Here is a 17,465-nt window from a genome sequence, read left to right on the forward strand (position 1 = left end):
CTGTCTCTCTCTCTCAACCTGTCTCCCTCTTTAACTGTCTCTCTCCCAACCTGTCTCCCGCTTCACCTATCTCTCTCTCAACCTGTCTCCCTCTTAAACTGTCTCTCTCCCTACCTGTCTCTCTCTTTAACTGTCTCTCTCTCTCAACCCGTCTTCCTCTTCAACTGTCTCTCTCTCCCAACCTGTCTTCCTCTTCAACTGTCTATCTCCCAACCTGTCTCCCTCTTTAACTGTCTCTCTCCCAATCTGTCTCCCTCTTTAACTGTCTCTCTCCCAACCTGTCTCCCCCTTCAACTGTCTCTCTCCCAATCTGTCTCCCTCTTTAACTGTCTCTCTCTCTCAACCTGTCTTCCTCTTCAACTGTCTATCTCCCAATCTGTCTCCCCCTTCAACTGTCTCTCTCCCAATCTGTCTCCCCCTTCAACTGTCTCTCTCCCAACCTGTCTCCCCCTTCAACTGTCTCTCTCCCAATCTGTCTCCCCCTTCAACTGTCTCTCTCCCAATCTGTCTCCCTCTTTAACTGTCTCTCTCTCCCAACCTGTCTATCTCCCAACCTGTCTCCCTCTTTAACTGTCTCTCTCCCAATCTGTCTCCCTCTTTAACTGTCTCTCTCCCAACCTGTCTAGCGCTTCACCTGTCTCTCTCCCAACCTGTCTCTCTCTCAACCCGTCTCCCTCTTTAACTGTCTCTCTCTCTCAACCCGTCTTCCTCTTCAACTGTCTCTCTCTCCCAACCTGTCTTCCTCTTCAACTGTCTCTATCTCCCAACCTGTCTCTCTCTCAACCCGTCTCCCTCTTTAACTGTCTCTCTCCCAACCTGTCTCCCGCTTCACCTGTCTCTCTCCCAACCTGTCTCTCTCTCTCAACCTGTCTCCCTCTTTAACTGTCTCTCTCCCAACCTGTCTCCCGCTTCACCTATCTCTCTCTCAACCTGTCTCCCTCTTAAACTGTCTCCCTCCCTACCTGTCTCTCTCTTTAACTGTCTCTCTCTCTCAACCCGTCTTCCTCTTCAACTGTCTCTCTCTCCCAACCTGTCTTCCTCTTCAACTGTCTATCTCCCAACCTGTCTCCCTCTTTAACTGTCTCTCTCCCAATCTGTCTCCCTCTTTAACTGTCTCTCTCCCAACCTGTCTCCCCCTTCAACTGTCTCTCTCCCAATCTGTCTCCCTCTTTAACTGTCTCTCTCTCTCAACCTGTCTTCCTCTTCAACTGTCTATCTCCCAATCTGTCTCCCCCTTCAACTGTCTCTCTCCCAATCTGTCTCCCCCTTCAACTGTCTCTCTCCCAACCTGTCTCCCCCTTCAACTGTCTCTCTCCCAATCTGTCTCCCCCTTCAACTGTCTCTCTCCCAATCTGTCTCCCTCTTTAACTGTCTCTCTCTCCCAACCTGTCTATCTCCCAACCTGTCTCCCTCTTTAACTGTCTCTCTCCCAATCTGTCTCCCTCTTTAACTGTCTCTCTCCCAACCTGTCTAGCGCTTCACCTGTCTCTCTCCCAACCTGTCTCTCTCTCAACCCGTCTCCCTCTTTAACTGTCTCTCTCTCTCAACCCGTCTTCCTCTTCAACTGTCTCTCTCTCCCAACCTGTCTTCCTCTTCAACTGTCTCTATCTCCCAACCTGTCTCTCTCTCAACCCGTCTCCCTCTTTAACTGTCTCTCTCCCAACCTGTCTCCCGCTTCACCTGTCTCTCTCCCAACCTGTCTCTCTCTCTCAACCTGTCTCCCTCTTTAACTGTCTCTCTCCCAACCTGTCTCCCGCTTCACCTATCTCTCTCTCTCAACCTGTCTCCCTCTTAAACTGTCTCTCTCCCTACCTGTCTCTCTCTTAACCTGTCTCCCTCTTTAACTGTCTCTCTCCCAACCTGTCTCCCTCTTTAACTGTCTCTCTCCCAACCTGTCTCCCTCTTAAGCTGTCTCTCTCTCAACCTGTCTCTCTCTTAACCTGTCTCCCACTTCACCTGTCTCTCTCCCAACCTGTCTCTCTCTCAACCTGTCTCCCGCTTCACCTGTCTCTCTCCCAACCTGTCTCCCTCTTTAACTGTCTCTCTCAACCTGTCTCCCTCTTAAACTGTCTCTCTCCCAACCTGTCTCTCTCTTAACCTGTCTCCCTCTTTAACTGTCTCTCTCCCAACCTGTCTCCCTCTTTAACTGTCTCTCTCCCAACCTGTCTCTCTCTCTCAACCTGTCTCCCTCTTAAACTGTCTCTCTCCCAACCTGTCTCTCTCTTAACCTGTCTCTCTCTTTAACTGTCTCTCTCCCAACCCGTCTCCCTCTTCAACTGTCTCTCTCTCCCAACCTGTCTCTCTCCCAACCTGTCTCCCTCTTCACCTGTCTCTCTCCCAACCTGTCTCCCTCTTCACCTGTCTGTGGTAAACCTCTTGATTGACAGATGCTGGTTTGGAAAGAAGGCGGGGGTTTATACAGACTACATCTACCAAGGTCCCATGATCCTGGTCCTGCTGGTAAGAACACAATCAGTCCACAATTACACATAAAGCTTTAGATAAAAATATAACACTCTAGAAATATAAAGAGATGTGAGCTGTGGAGACGTTATACATAATGTTACAGATAAATGAAGCTAAAAGCTGGAGGGTACAGCGATATATAGCTGAAGAGATAAAAGGTAACACAGATTTAGAGCCATAGAGCTGTAGAGATATTGAGTGACAGGGATGGAGAGATAGGGAGTGTAGAAATAGAGCTGTAGAGCTAGATTGATTGACTGATAGTAGATCAGCATTGTCACCCATCCAATCTTCTCTTCAGATTAACTTTGTCTTCCTGTTCAACATCGTTCGGATCCTGATGACCAAACTGAGGGCATCAACCACATCAGAGACCATGCAGTACAGGTACGAGACATGAAACAGGAAGTAGAGAAACAGGTAAAAACTCTCCACTAGCTTGGGGATGCAGTCTCTGGTCTTTAAAAAAGTCTAGGTCAAATGAAGTCATTATCTCAGACCGCATGTTCAGATTAAAACAAGCATGACATGAGTCTCCTTTAGTAGGTACGTCTAACATGTAAGAAAGCTGTTTTCTATAAACGCACACTTTTGTTAAATCCTGCGGTCGTTTGCTCCCTGCAGGAAGGCAGTGAAGGCGACTCTGGTGCTGCTGCCTCTGTTGGGAATCACCTACATGTTGTTCTTTGTGAATCCTGGAGGAGAGGACGAAGTCGCTCAGATTGTCTTCATCTACTTTAACTCCATCTTGGAGTCCTTCCAGGTGCACCTCAAAACTATTACCCTTTGACTGACCTTCAACTCTAAACTATATTGCTCAGCTAAACTAAGCTAAGCTAAGCTAAGCGACCCTGCATTTGTAGCATTGGTAACAACCATAGCTCTGTTAGCAGCTTATTACCCTACAGTCTTAAATCACTATTAGAAGCCTGTTAGCAATGTTAGCTACATATTAGTAATGTCGGCAGCCTATTACTGTTAGCAGTATCTGCTCACTGTTAGCAACCTATCAGCAGAGTTAGCAGCTAACTCTCTCTCCTCTCCCTCTGTCTATCACTACAGGGTTTCTTTGTTTCTGTTTTCTACTGTTTTCTCAACAGTGAGGTAATTTGGTTTCCTATTCTTTTCTATTTCTGTGTTTCTGGTGTGCCACAGGGTTCTTTACTTAGACCCCTTTACATTGTTATAATGAAACCTTTACAACTACTGAAGTGTAAGTCAATACTATTTATTAATCTGTCTGTACCTGTCTGTCTGTCTGTCTGTCTGTCTACCTGCCTGTCTGTGTGCAGGTGCGGTCTGCGGTCAGGAAGCGTTGGATCCGTTGGCAGGATCGTCACTCCTTCCGGAGCCGGGTGGTACGCGCCACGTCATTACCCACCTCGCCAAGCAGAGTCTCCTTCCACAGCATCAAACAGTCTTCCAACCTCTGACCTCTAATAGGTCCGCACTCATCCAACTACAACATGTGATGTCACTCCAGTTAGCCAATCAGATGCTTGCTTAACCTGACCAATGGATCAGGTTAAACCAGGGAATTACAAAGCAGGACACAGACTTTTGGAGCCAATCACCATGTAAGTCAGGACTCTGTGTGGCCCCGCCCCCTCTTAATGTACCGACCAATCACTGGACTCGACCAATCAGCAGCCTCCACAGCGTTACAGGTGCCCCATCAAGCAGCAGGACTGTGTTCATATAATTAATTTATTGACCTATCAGTGCTATAACTGTTCATGAGCTGATATTATATTGATCACCAGCTTTCTCCTGTTTAACAGTCATAACAGCACACACACATTAATTGATTGATATGTCAAACAGTCTTCAGGTGGATCACTTCGGACCCCCGTGGTGTTTCTGGTTTCAGGTTCTTCATCAGTTTTGTTCTCACTATCAAGAGAGTGAGACAAACACGATTACGATTTTGGTTGCCGCATAAAGCAGATAAAAACATCAAACAACAACAAACGATTCACTTAAAGGTTCTATGTGGAGAAATCTACCCCAGTGGCCATTAAGTGAACTGCGGTCAGAATCCTGTTGCTAACACCGTAGGCATGACCAATCATCGACTAAATAAAAGACATAACTGTGTCAGAAACCACATACTAACGTTCTGCCTACTACATACTCAAACAACATATACTACTGCTTATTAACCCAACCAACAGTATGCTACTAATCACTATATAGTGCACTCAATGTAACCCACAATGCATTGTGAAAAGTAATGTACAATGGTCACTATGCAAGCAATATATACCATCATGCATTGCAGTTCAAAGCTTTTTGTGAGTGGAAATTGGCGTTTGACTTTCAGACGGGCGATAGGAGCGAGCAGCGTGAACACAGAACACATAAATATGGAAAAGTGAACATAGTGGGGCACTTTCACTAAAATCAACAAGCTGCTTTAATAAAGAATGAAGAATTTTCAACAGAGTAAAGTTAGTTTTTCCGATAGATGATGACAGGCATGAGACCAGAGTGTGTAAGCACAAATAAATGAGTTTTAGTGTGAACATATGTTTCATTATTTATTTTAAAAAATCTGTGTTTATTTTTTTATTTTTAACTGTTTTTGTTCAAATGCACAGTGTAATGTTAGTAATCACTGAAATTCATGCCGTTATTTACCGTTATTATTGATCCTCTGCCGGCATTAAAGGCAGGGTTGGTCATTTACTCCAGATCCACTTTTTAAGATTTTGGTTGAAATCGTCTTTAGGTCCTGACAGAAATTAATAACTCATGTTCTCTGCGAAAGAAACAAAGAAAATCTGTCATCTGTAGCAGTTTGTAAGCCTGTAAAAACTTTGACCAATGTCTGCCACGAGGTACCAATCTGATGAACCAATCACACACGCCTCCCTGCTCGTTGCTTGCACTAGCCCAGACTGAAAGCGAGCCACTAATGACGGAGTTTATACTGTGAGTTTGACGTTTGTCGTTGTGAGTCGTAAAACAGTGGCATTTTTTTTTTTTACAAGTATTATTATAAAGTTCAGTGTTTACTTCCCACTGAATGAGACATGAGACGACGTAGTTTCTGCACAATGCAAACGATGAGCTGAGGTCCGCTTCTGGAGAAACGGCGCTCGTGCATGTAAGTGAGGGGGCGTGGCTTTTGAGGGAGCACAGAGGGGAGGGGCTTGGTGCAGACGGAGCACTGAGGGAATGCTACTTTCAAAATCATGCTAGTTTTAAAAAAATTACCAACCCTGCCTTTAAGCTACAAGTTTTAGTTTAGGGACAGCAATGACATCACTGTCAGCGGCCGGCCAGTGAGCGAGCAGTGTCTGAAGTGTTTTTTAATTGTGGTGAATGAGTGCACTATAAAGTCCACTACATATAACTCCCTGTATAGTGAGTAAGGAGTAGGGAATGAGTGTGTGTGATTTCAGACACAACCTTTGTTGCTTGTGAAGTATTTCTACATAAACTCCTCCACAGTGTTTTGGTGTACTTCAGCATGAACACCGATTGGACATCAGACAATTACTGCAGCACTTTAAAAACACACCGGAGATCGTGATCTCTGAATCTGAAAAATATATATTTTTTATAAACTGCGACGGATGAACAAACACATACATATTCTTAATTGAATTAAACAGTCTGAGAACAAAGATTCACTGAAATTATATTTTGATAAGTTTGTGAGCATCAGGACTGGCTGCAGGAGTTTATCCTCGATTTGTTGCAGACTTGCTTTTGTACTTTGAATATTTGCACTTTCCATGCGATGAGCGCTGTACACAATAGTTTAAAAATAAATATATATATGATATTTAATATAGATTCATCTTTAATTGTAAAGTTGTGCACATTTGGACTGTGCAGAGTTAACTGTATCTTAAAGTAAACAAAACTTTGCCCTCATAGAGAAAAGTATCGTACTAACAGTAACAGCAGTAACCGTGGTAACCGTAGCATAGTAGGTAGCAGTAGGTGTGTGTAGACAGAAACACTCAGGATGAAACATGAACTGCTACTCTTCCTTCTGGACCTGAAGTTGTCCTTTACGTGTGTGTGCGTGTGTGTGTGTGTGTGTGTGTGTGTGAGAGAGAGAGAGAGTTTTTGTGTGTGCATGGTTGTGTTAATGAATGTGTTTATATTGGTATTATGATAACTATGACATCACTGGCATTATTTGCTGGAAATTGCTTGAACAATATCTGATATAAAGACATTTTGTAAATACTTGTTTATAATATTTGCAGATTAAATATCGTTTAAATTCTGATATCAGGGGCACTTTGTTCTATTCACCAGATACTAAAGTAAAGTCATGTTTAAAGAACACCTGAGTGGATTTTTAAGTGGCATCAGCTGGATACTATATACATATGTGAGACTCCTCTGTGTCTTTTGATGTCTTATATTTAATCAATAAATCGATCCAAATGATACGAGTCATTTTTCTATTGTTTATGATGCAACCATGATCAGAATCAAAGCAGTTAAACATTAGAGCAGTTTAGGGTTCATGTCAATTAGTTATAAACTTGTATTAGCGTTTAGACAATATCTTATGGCTGACGATGAACTACAGACTGACTACAACACCCATCAGCACCACCTCTGTCATCATGTTTATGAAAATCTTTACAATAAAATGTATACAAAAAAAATTAAAACAGTGATTATGTTGGTTGAAATGATCTGTGTGTCACCTACAACTTGCAAATTTCATTTCAAAGTAAAACAATGTGAAGTTATGAGACGTGTTTATCCATCAGATGTTCTTTAGTGCTACCTTTACCACTGAAAATAGAAACAAGGCAGACATGTATGCAGGGCTTTACTCGAGTATCACTAACATGTGTAAGCCTAAATACCTGCACACATTAGTTATTACAGTAAAATGACTTGTTATGGAGCACATGGTCTTATTGGATTTGTAAACTATTAGACAGTTAAATAAGTGAATCATGAGTATATAAAGTTTATGTTCCGTTATTATAATAAATAGGTTATGTAAATCCAAAATAAAGCTAGGGCTATTTCGGTAATGTTTTAATCTGCTGCTGTCAGAATAATGTAGAGCAGTAAGAATACAAAGTAAGGTAAAAAAAAAAAAAAAATAGGTGTAGCTCAACACCTGTGTAGTGAGTGTAGTAGGCATGTATTCAGTTTGTGAGTGATTTATTTCACAAAACATGAAGAATATTTTCACCATGAGTGCATCGGCTTACTTTGGTGATTTCACAGTGCGCAGGTGCCGCAGGTTGCCACGGCAATAACCGCCTCGTCTCCCAGCATGCAGCAGCAGTAGCAGAGCGCCCCCCTCCACAGAGTGCGGCAGCAGGTGGAAGTGCAGAAGGGTGGAGCAGCAGACAGACGGACATCAGCAAGGAGGTAAGACACTGAAAAATTCTCTTTCTGCGGATTTCTTTGTTTCTGTCTGTTTCCTCTCTTTTCTGTCTGTCTCTTTCTGTCTGTCTAAGTCTCTCTCTCCTTCTGTTTGTCTGAAAGTCTCTGGCTGTCTGCTTCTCTGTTTGTGCTCCATGTGTCTCTGCCGCTCCCCTGTCTGAAGGATGGGGGGGCGGCGGCAGCGGTGGCAGAGGCGGCAGCCGCTCGCTGAGGTATTTTCCGCTCTCTTGCCGCCTGTCACCGTTACATAAGACGCAACATTTGCCGCTGCGGTGCCGCCTGTTAGCCTTCTGGCTAATTAAGATTCAGATCAAACACACAGAGGAGACGCTGGCCTGCACGTGAACGCGCTTAATCGTGTGCAAGCTTATGATTGACAGGTGGAGGAGACATAGAATTTAACAGAAACTGAATTTACTGTTTTTTGTTGCTGCATCATCATCATGGAGGATTTACTGTGTTACTGAGCATGCGCACTGACTCAACTAATGCTCTTCAACTCTTGTCGTTCTGCCACCCTTCTCCTCCTCTTATCATCTCCCCTCCCTCCCCTCCCTCTCCTCCTTTCTTCCACTCTCTCATCCCCCCTCGACTCATTTTCCCAACACCTCCACTTCACTCCCTATTTCTCTTCTTCTCTTCCTTTCCTTATCTCCTCTCTCTCTCTCGCTCTCCCCTTTTCCTCTCATCTTTCTCCTCTGTAGGAGTGAAGATGGATGGATACTCCGCCCCCGTTGGAGGTGGTCCCGCCCCTGCAGACCAGAGCATGTCAGGAGGTAGGTGCATTTAAATTTAAAAAAAAGCCATAATGTGTACTATCATTAATAAACTGCAGTATTTTATATCAGTAACCGTTGTTTCCTGAAGTAACCAAAACAGTGAATCTACATCTGACTGACAACTTTCCCTCAGCTTACAACCGTCCAGAAGCTCAACGTTAATTCCTAAGTATCTAATAGTTGTCCAAAACAGCTCTTGGTAACACCTTCCTTACAATCATTCATGAACTAATAACTATCAGCCACCGTCGAGATTTCCGTTGAGATCAGAAAACTGCAGCTGAGTCTCTTCTTTCTAATAGCCTACGACCTTTTTTTTTTTTAAAAAGTGCAATCACGCTGGTTACCTGTCTTATATAGTTGAGCCTTCTGTTTCAGTAACATCGGCAATTTTGAAGTACGGACCCGCAGCCCACCACGACCGTGTGCAGACGTGCACACGGTCCCGCTGCACACCTCTGCTGGTCCCCTGAGTCTTTTTCATCAAATCAACACATCACAAGGTTAAATCTACCTAACAGCGTGCTTCTGTTTTCTTTACATGTGTGGTTATTTCCTAATGAGGGAGAAAAAAATGTGGGCGGGAAAAAAAAATGTGGCACCGCCGGCCTGGTCCGCGTTGCTATGTACCTCAGCACATGAGAAGCGCAGAGAAGCAGTCGCTTGCAATAAGAAGTTTCAGGTCCTGTGCAGCGGGTGTGGCGGCTGAACTTGGTGGTAATGACGTGTCAGCATTTTATACCGGTATAAAATCTAATTACAACAACAACAGTTATCGACGAGCTAACAAATCTCCATACGCTAATGGCTATCTAGAAGCTAACAGCTAGCTTCTAGATATGCATCTTTGTTGTGCTGACTGATGGATTCCTGTCCTTATCCTCCTCCTGTGTGATGACGTGTCAGCTTGTTGATGGAAACAGGAAGTCCCCGCCTCCTGTTACCGTTAGCAACCACTTTGACAAAGACATCTTCGTTACCATGGTGACGTGTTCAATTACATCCAGTCAGTTTATTCGTTCTCAGTGTTTGTCTTCGTCTCCTACTGTCTTCTCCTGCTCTCCTCTCCTCTTGTCTCCTCCTCTCTTCCGTCTCCCCTTGTCTCCTCCTCCCTCAGACCTTGACTCCATCAGTTCTCTGGACAAGCTTCCAAATGGGAGCGTAGCAAAGCGGGAGGAGGAGCTGAAGGAGCAACGGGCAGAAGGTGAAGTGGTGAGGAGCAGCCCTGAGGAGCAGCCGGAAAGGATGGATAAAGAAGAGGAAAATGAAAGATTTGTGAAAGAGGAAGAGGAGGAAGAGGAGCGGCCTTGGGACAAAGAGAGAGGGAAGGAGGAGGAGGAGGAAAAAGAAGAAGAGCAGCCAGAGCTTCCCTGCTCCCCCACCAGACCTTCTTCTGATGACGGAGGAGCAGACAAAGAAGAGGAGGAAGAAGAGGAAGGAGAAGAAAAGGAAATGGAGAAGGTGTCAAAGGAGGAAGAGGGAGACCTACAAGATAAAAATGGAGGGAGTGAGAAGAAACAGGAGCATCTCACAACGCCTCCTTTAGAGCAGGAAGAGGAAGAAGGAGAAGAAAAGGAAATGGAGAAGGTGTCAAAAGAGGAAGAGGTAGACCTACAATATAAAAATGGAGGGAGTGAGAAGAAACAGGAGCATCTCACGACGCCTCCTTTAGAGCAGGAAGAGGAAGAAGGAGAAGAGAATGAGGAGGTGGAAGGAGAGGAGCAGATAGAGAAGGTGGAGGAGGTCAGAGGAGAACAACATGACGAGGAGGAGGAGGAGGTGGAGGATGAATTGACAGGAGAAGAACAGAAGGAGGAAAAGGATGTAGGACAAGAAAAACAGAAGGAAGTTAGAGAAAAAGAAGAGGAAGAAGAGGAGGAAGCCAGAGAAAGAGAACAAGGAAAGGAAGAGAGGAAACACACTGACAAAGGAGACAAGGAGGTGACAGAGGATGAAGAAGTTGTATTAATGAAAAAAGAGGAGATTGTGTTGGAGAGGGAGGCTCAGGCAGAATCCCCCTGCTCCTCCATCACACCTCCTGATGAAGGAGGAGTTCATAGGGAGGAGGAGGAGGAGGAGGAGGAGCAGATGATGAAGGGGAGTTCTGACGGAGCTGTGATGTCAGCTGAGGAGGAGCAAGAGTCCTCAGACGTACTGAAAACAAGCTCCCCCATCAGTCCAGCGTGTCCTGCCGACCCCCAGGAGGCGAAGGCGAACACACCGATCCACCAAGCACCTCCCGTTCCTCCACCCGCCACTGCCAACGAGGTCTTAACTGGTAAAGCAGACGCTCCTCCTCTGGCTAATGGAGGCGTCAGCAAAGAGAAGAAGCGCGCGATTTCTACTGCCGCTCCTCCTTCCAGAGCCAAAGCTCCGCCCGCAGGAGCTGCCTCAGCGAGGAAAACAAGCGCCGCCTCCCCACTGAAACAGGCTGCTCCACCCAAGACAAAAAGTGCTCCTCCGGCTAAACAGGCTGCTCAAGTTAGGAAATCAAGCGCTCCTCCTCCTCTTAACAAAGGTCTGTCTTTCTGAACCTCTCCTCCTCTCCTGCTTCAATACTTTTCCTCACCTTCTCTTCCTTTCTTTCCTTGTTCTCTCCCACTTCTTCTTCTTCTTTGTTTTTTTTGTTTTTTTTCTTTCTCCTCCTCTCTGCTCCTCGTCTGTGTCAGGTTTCAGGAACATTTCTTGTCATTTGGTCGGTTATTTTGAAAGTGACACAGACTGGACACTTCCTGTTCACTTTTTTTTGTGTCGTCATGGAAACATGGCATTTCACCTCTTGTTTTAGCGATCCCCGTTTGCTGCCCTCCTTCTGTTGATACAAACGTTTTTAATTTTGCAGTCAAAGTTCCCATGATGCAGCAGAGCAACTTTACGTTTTCAATTAAATTAAAAAAAGAAAGAACTGGTTTAAGATTGAACCGAATGAAACAATAAAAAAGGTTGGCCTGCTGAAGGTTGCCAACCTGTTCGCTGAACCGGTCGCTAACATCTATTTTGTATCACGGGAATTTTACTGACCAGCCACATCACAGTTTTTTTTTTATTTGATATCTTCATGAGATGTCTCTTTGTCTAAAACATGAGGCGAAAAAAAACGACTTGAATATTTCTGATGTCATATTAACACCACCCTTGACTCTTCTTCTGCTGTTCAGAAAAAGCAGCCGCGAAGGGAGCTGCTGAAGAAACTGTGAAGGTAACATCAGCAGGATTTAGTGTTTGTGTCAGACTTAAAAGAAGAAATAAAAAATAAATAATTAATGATGATAATATTTTGTGTTGAAGGCCTCCAAGGCAGCAGGGGGCGCCAAAGCAGCCATGATGATGACAGCCAAGAGTACAGGTACAACACTACAGCGGTTCAACCACTACTAACACCAGTTTAACCAGTATCACAGAGTTTAACCTGTGTGTGTGTGTGTGTGTGTCAGAGTCAGTGGATGGAGTCAACAGTCCGGGGAGTCGTTCTCCTGGCAGCAGATCCTCGACTCCGAACAGAGATGTGAAAAAGGTCTGAACAACGGAAAGATACCCGTTTACCTTTCTGTCTGTTTGTGTATCTGGACAACCAACCTTTGTTCTGTCCACCAGTTTGAAGTATAATGAAAAAGAATAACTTGGTGCAGGTAGCACAACACCGACAGTAAAGACACACACTATAAAGGTGGTGCAGTTACCTCAAACGGCCACTAGGTGACTAGTTAAGACAATCATCTGAATGCCTGTGAGCACAAATATGAAGCAGAAACCTCCAGGGCTGAGAGATTATGTCAACACTGAAGTGTTAAAATCTGCAGTTCCTCAAGTGCCCACTTGAGGCTCCAAAAGTGAGTCACTCGCCAACTTTAAATAAAAAATAAACATGTTTACGACCGGGTTAGAACAAAAATAACAGTTTGAGTAGATATTTGTTGTTGGACATAATGGAGTGCATCTTTACATTCGTCAACAATTTAATGTTACTATAACTTACTGTAGCTTTTACTGGTTGAATATTGTATTAGCACTGGTTTGATTGGTACTGATCACATACAGGTGGCAGTGGTCCGGACCCCTCCCAGGTCACCTAACTCAGCCCGTGGACGCACACCTCCCCTACAGTCCCACCCCATGCCTGACCTCACCAACGTGAGGTCAAAGGTGGGATCCACGGAGAACCTCAGACACTCACCTGGAGGGGGCAAGGTAACACACCTGTCTTTGTCTACCTGTACTTCTGAGACGGTGACGATACCAGAGTCTGTTGGCAACAATCAATTGGGCGCCCCTCCAACCAGCGTTCATCACCATCACGTCTGCCAGTGTCCCGACTCTTACTCCTCTTCCTCTTTTGTCCTGTTTATTTTTTCTCTCTCGGATAATTCCTCTTCGTTTTTCTCTGTCGACTTTCATTGACAAACGCTTAGCAGGGCAACGACAGTGAGAACTGTCAGATGGGGCCCCCTGAGGGAGGTTTCCTACTGTCGTTGCAAAATTTGCACATTTTGCGCCACTGCTTTGGTTTAAGTCTGTCAGCCCTCAGGGTCCCCCCTACTGGTCTGGGGCCCCAAGAAGTTGCCTACTTTGCCTGATGATGACCATCAGCGCCTCTGGCCATGGACCAGATTTAAATTGCACCCCACTTAAAAAAAGTGTCCTCACACTCATGTTTAAAAGAAGTGTGTCCACAGAGACAGTTACACCGGTCTGTTTGTCTGCAGGTTCAGATTGTTCATAAGAAGTTGGATCTCAGTAACGTGACATCAAAGTGTGGCTCTAAGGCCAACATCCACCACAAACCAGGTAACACAGCACTGTGTTTGAGATATTTCTAATGTATCATGATGTTTGCTGTATTTCAGTGAAATGCACTTTGATCAATGAGTCTCTTCCAAATATGAACTTCTGAAGATTTGGAGAAAATGTCAGGACAGTCTACCTCGCTGACTGACTTACGGATGAGGAGGGGGGGGGGTCTCAGGAAGCAGGACATGATGTAAACAGGACAGCTTAGTAATGGCAGACGTAGCAAAGGAGTCCCACGCTATGGTGACAGTTTTTGCCTTAATATCAATGCTCAGTGTAATGGACATATTCACAGTGTCATCACCCCTGCTCGCTGCTCATTAGTGAATTTGTCATGCAGAAATGTCACCAGGGGGCTGGTAGGAGTCTAGGGCAAAAATGTGGCAATTTGCATTCACACATGCAGCTCACCAAAGAATATTCTGGAGTTTTGTGCATGTGAGAATAGGGCATAACTCTGCTAAGATATATATTCTTCACAAAGCCGGAACCATTCTCCCGATCTTCTACAGCTACACTAGACAGTTTTTAACTAGTTACAGACAACTGGAGGTTTGGAGATGCATGTGTGTAAACAGCAATACTGTCATTATTTTAGTGTAATGCACTGTGTGTGTGTGTGTGTGTGTGTGTTTGTGTTTCAGGTGGAGGGAAGCTGGAGATCAAGTCAGAGAAGGTGGATTTTAAGAGTGTTCAGTCTAAAATCGGCTCTTTGGATAACGTCACTCATGTTCCAGGAGGAGGGAAGAAGAAGGTAAGTGTTTGAAGACACACAAACGAAGCGCTTCCAACATGCTGCCAACACTCTGAAGTTGAAAACAGGCCAACACCAAGCTATATAAGCTACCAACAGGCTAAAAGCAGAATATGTTAACACCAACAAGACGCTCTCAACAAGCTAATGAAAGGCTTGCATAACAACATTAAGAAACAGGCTACAAATAGCATAATAAACAACACTTTAAAGATGTGTTACCATGGTTACACTAACTCCACGTTATGACACAATACTACAAACAGGGTAATGTTACAATATATATAAGTACAGTTTGACAAAATGTCACCTGTAACATATTTGGATTCTTGTGTGTTGACAGATTGAGAGTCAAAAACTGAGCTTTCGAGAGTCCGCCAAAGCTCGCACTGACCACGGTGCGGACATCGTCGTCCAGCCCGACTCCTCCCCTCGTCACCTTAGCAACACTTCCTCCCCTGGAAGCCTTAACGCTGCTGAAGCTCCGCCTCTCAACGACTTGGCTGACCAGGTGAGAGTTTTACTGGTTCAGACTTAAAGGCAGACCCAACATTTAACCACACGATTAACAAAAAAAACGTCCTTTTTTTCACTCTCAGGTGTCTGCCTCCCTCGCCAAACAAGGCCTGTGATTGGATAACCCTGTGCCTACAGACCCCGCCCTCTAATGTTACCAAGGAAACTACCTGATGGAAGAAAAGAAAAAAAAATCATCATCCCGCCTTTTTCGTCATGACCTTCACCTGATATCACACGAACATGATGAAGAGATTTTTTGGAGTTAAAGTGAAGCTTTCTGAACGTAACTTACCGAGATGAAAAAACAAATTAACCATAAGAAAAAAACAACCAATCACAGTTCAGTCAGGTATTCAGGTAACACATGAAGCATTGCTTGGGCAGACAGGTAACCACTTGTCAGAGGATTCCTGTGCGCATATTTTCAGGAAGGCGTTAAAGACGATTGATCCAGAAGCCAGCGGTTATGCAAAGCTTGGCTAGTAGTTTCCCCCCTGCTGTGAGACTTTGTGCTAGGCTAGGTTAATATTTCTCCCTGCTTCTTGTTCTAATGCTAAGCTAGGATATGCTAGTAATTTATCCTGCTGTGAGTCTTTGTGCTAATCAAGGCTAGTAGTTTACCGTTTGCTTCCAGTCAATGTGCTATGCTATGCTAGGCTAGTAGCTTCTATTATTTATGCTGAGGAAGGTTACTTATGGGCATACCAAGTGAATTTAGACAATGTGGAAACTGTGAGTCGGTTCCAGGAGTACTTGAAGGGTTTTAAGGGTCCCTGAAAAGAGCAAAAAAATAAAAAATAAAAAGTTCTTGAAATGGTGCTATGGACTTCCGGAAAGCTACAGGAAGAACCGACTGTCACAGAACCTACGGGAACATGGACGGTTTAGGTTAAACGTCGTGCTCGCAGCCAATCACGACGTCCAAACAAAAACCAGGAAACTTTAGGATGCTCTGAATCTGACGAGTTTGTTGAAACAATCTTAGAGATCGATATTAAAGATATTTGAAGAAATATCAGAAATTACAAGGGATTTGATTGAAGCAGATTTAAACCAGGAAATCCGACTCCTGGATCAACGTACAGGATTCACAGGAGTCCTTGACGTGACCCTGGGGTTTGTTTGTGGTGTCCTTTAGGAAATTAAAAGCGATATCCATCAACTCGTAGAAAATGGGCTGTGTGTGGGCTGTACATCTTCACTGGTCTCACGATTCAATTATCCTGTCAACGATTTGATTTGATGCATCACAGTGGGTTGCATCCTCAATTTTCTACACTACTGCAGATGGCTACTTTTTCCATCAGTGAAGAAAAGAAGTCAGATGAATATGAGATCAGTGTCGTCACGGATGCAGAATCTTTCACCTCTGCATTGTGATGCATCGTAGAAACGTCTGAATTAGCATGTTAGCTTCCTTCATAAAAATCTCTCCGATCATATTAACCTTCTCTCTCATACGTCACATCTCTCAGCCAATCATCACCTCTTCTGTGTTTCTGAATGCTGTTGGTCCCCTTGACATCCACCGACCCCCAACCCCCTCCCTGTCATGAAAAAAAAAAAATTCCCAGAATGCAGTTCGATACCAGGTGCCAAATCCATGCTGTCTGTCTCTGCTTGTCGCCTGTCAAAGTGCTTTGTAATAATAAAGTTTCTCTTGGATCGGATGTGTTTGTTGAAAAAAATAAAGATACATTGGAGGGGTGAAAGGTTTCATTTGTTCATAGAAGAACATGTATGTTTAAATGTGGATTTGATATATGTTCAAAACATCGAGAACGATAGAATTTGTTGAGTATTTACATTTAATGAGGTTCAGCAGCTAGAGGTGTTTCCGTCAGCTGGAGGTTACACTTCCTCATCGCCATGGTGACCACACCCACATTGTAGGGAAAACAAGCATTGAGGTAAATTAGAAACACCATGACTAAGAACAGACAGCTTTTTTTTTTTTTTTTTTAAATCCAGAGGAGCTGTAGTTTGTCTTTTGTTGCCAGGTTCAGCACAAACTCACTAACGTAATAGACTGAATGTTTAAGTCACATTTCATATATTGGTGAAAAAATGGCGAAGAGAGCACTACAGAATATTTTATAAATCCAATAGAGCTAGATTGAAACATGACACCTTCTCATCCTTGTTTTAGAGATCTAACATGACATCCTTCAGTGTGATGTTAAGTGTATTATACATTACATCCAGGTTAGTTTATTCTATGTTTATGTTAAACAACTGGTTGGCTTATGTTAAGAAATACTCTCCAGTATTTTTTATGTTTTTTACAAAACTACGGCTTTATCTACAGCTACATTACAGCCCAGTAGTATACTCAAGTGATGAGGTTAAAATACACACTATAGGTATGAGCTGTGATGTCAGTTTATGACGCCTCCATTGACAAGATGGGGCCGGTTGTCCGGTTAACTTGAGCTGAACAGAAAATAATTTATCTGTTTGCCTTGATACTCTGTCAATCGCCGTAGAATACAGAATTGAAATTTAGGCGGCAATCATATTATCGGGAATGCTTTCACCCAAAAAGGGGCGGAGCTGCAGGTATTCAGCGCCAAATATCCAAACATACAAAGTTAAGAAAGCATATGCAACATTAGTCTGTTTAAACAAACAGGACTCCACATGAATCATCATGTTTTCTGTAAAAAAACAAAACTTAAAAAAAAAAAAAAAAAACTTGAGTGTTTTAAGTAATTATTAATTTCAATATAAAAAAACAAAATAAAATTGGAAAGGGAAACCACAGTCAGCCATTACTCACC

General features: G+C 43.7%; 2 protein-coding genes across 2 annotated transcripts in view; both read left to right on the forward strand.

Moving 5' to 3' along the window:
- crhr1 (corticotropin releasing hormone receptor 1) overlaps positions 1-6,888 on the forward strand; it is a 24,925-nt gene extending 18,037 nt beyond the window's left edge. The window contains exons 10-14 of the mRNA XM_061026828.1: positions 2,388-2,460; positions 2,768-2,853; positions 3,091-3,229; positions 3,529-3,570; positions 3,759-6,888. Of these exons, the coding sequence (XP_060882811.1) occupies positions 2,388-2,460; positions 2,768-2,853; positions 3,091-3,229; positions 3,529-3,570; positions 3,759-3,899 (481 nt within the window). The 3' untranslated portion in view covers positions 3,900-6,888. The remainder of the gene's footprint in view (positions 1-2,387; positions 2,461-2,767; positions 2,854-3,090; positions 3,230-3,528; positions 3,571-3,758) is intronic.
- Positions 6,889-7,693: 805 nt separating this feature from the next.
- Positions 7,694-16,635, forward strand: maptb (microtubule-associated protein tau b). Its single transcript, XM_061026310.1, has 11 exons — positions 7,694-7,830; positions 8,550-8,621; positions 9,742-11,142; positions 11,783-11,823; positions 11,913-11,970; positions 12,059-12,138; positions 12,663-12,812; positions 13,328-13,409; positions 14,057-14,166; positions 14,510-14,677; positions 14,766-16,635. Exons 2-11 carry the CDS (start codon positions 8,558-8,560, stop codon positions 14,796-14,798), a joined length of 2,187 nt encoding a protein of 728 aa, XP_060882293.1. The 5' UTR covers positions 7,694-7,830; positions 8,550-8,557; the 3' UTR covers positions 14,799-16,635.
- Positions 16,636-17,465: the final 830 nt, after the last annotated feature.

This window comes from Labrus mixtus, chromosome 20 (genome assembly GCF_963584025.1).
Source record: "Labrus mixtus chromosome 20, fLabMix1.1, whole genome shotgun sequence".
Taxonomy (NCBI): domain Eukaryota; kingdom Metazoa; phylum Chordata; class Actinopteri; order Labriformes; family Labridae; genus Labrus; species Labrus mixtus.

Bases quoted from the DNA above. Each gene is read 5' to 3' on its own strand.
- maptb (XM_061026310.1), top strand. From the start codon at position 8,558: ATGGATGGATACTCCGCCCCCGTTGGAGGTGGTCCCGCCCCTGCAGAC. The intron at 11,143-11,782 runs GTCTGTCTTTCT...TCTGCTGTTCAG, and splicing joins TCCTCCTCCTCTTAACAAAG to AAAAAGCAGCCGCGAAGGGA. The intron at 11,971-12,058 runs GTACAACACTAC...TGTGTGTGTCAG, and splicing joins GATGACAGCCAAGAGTACAG to AGTCAGTGGATGGAGTCAAC.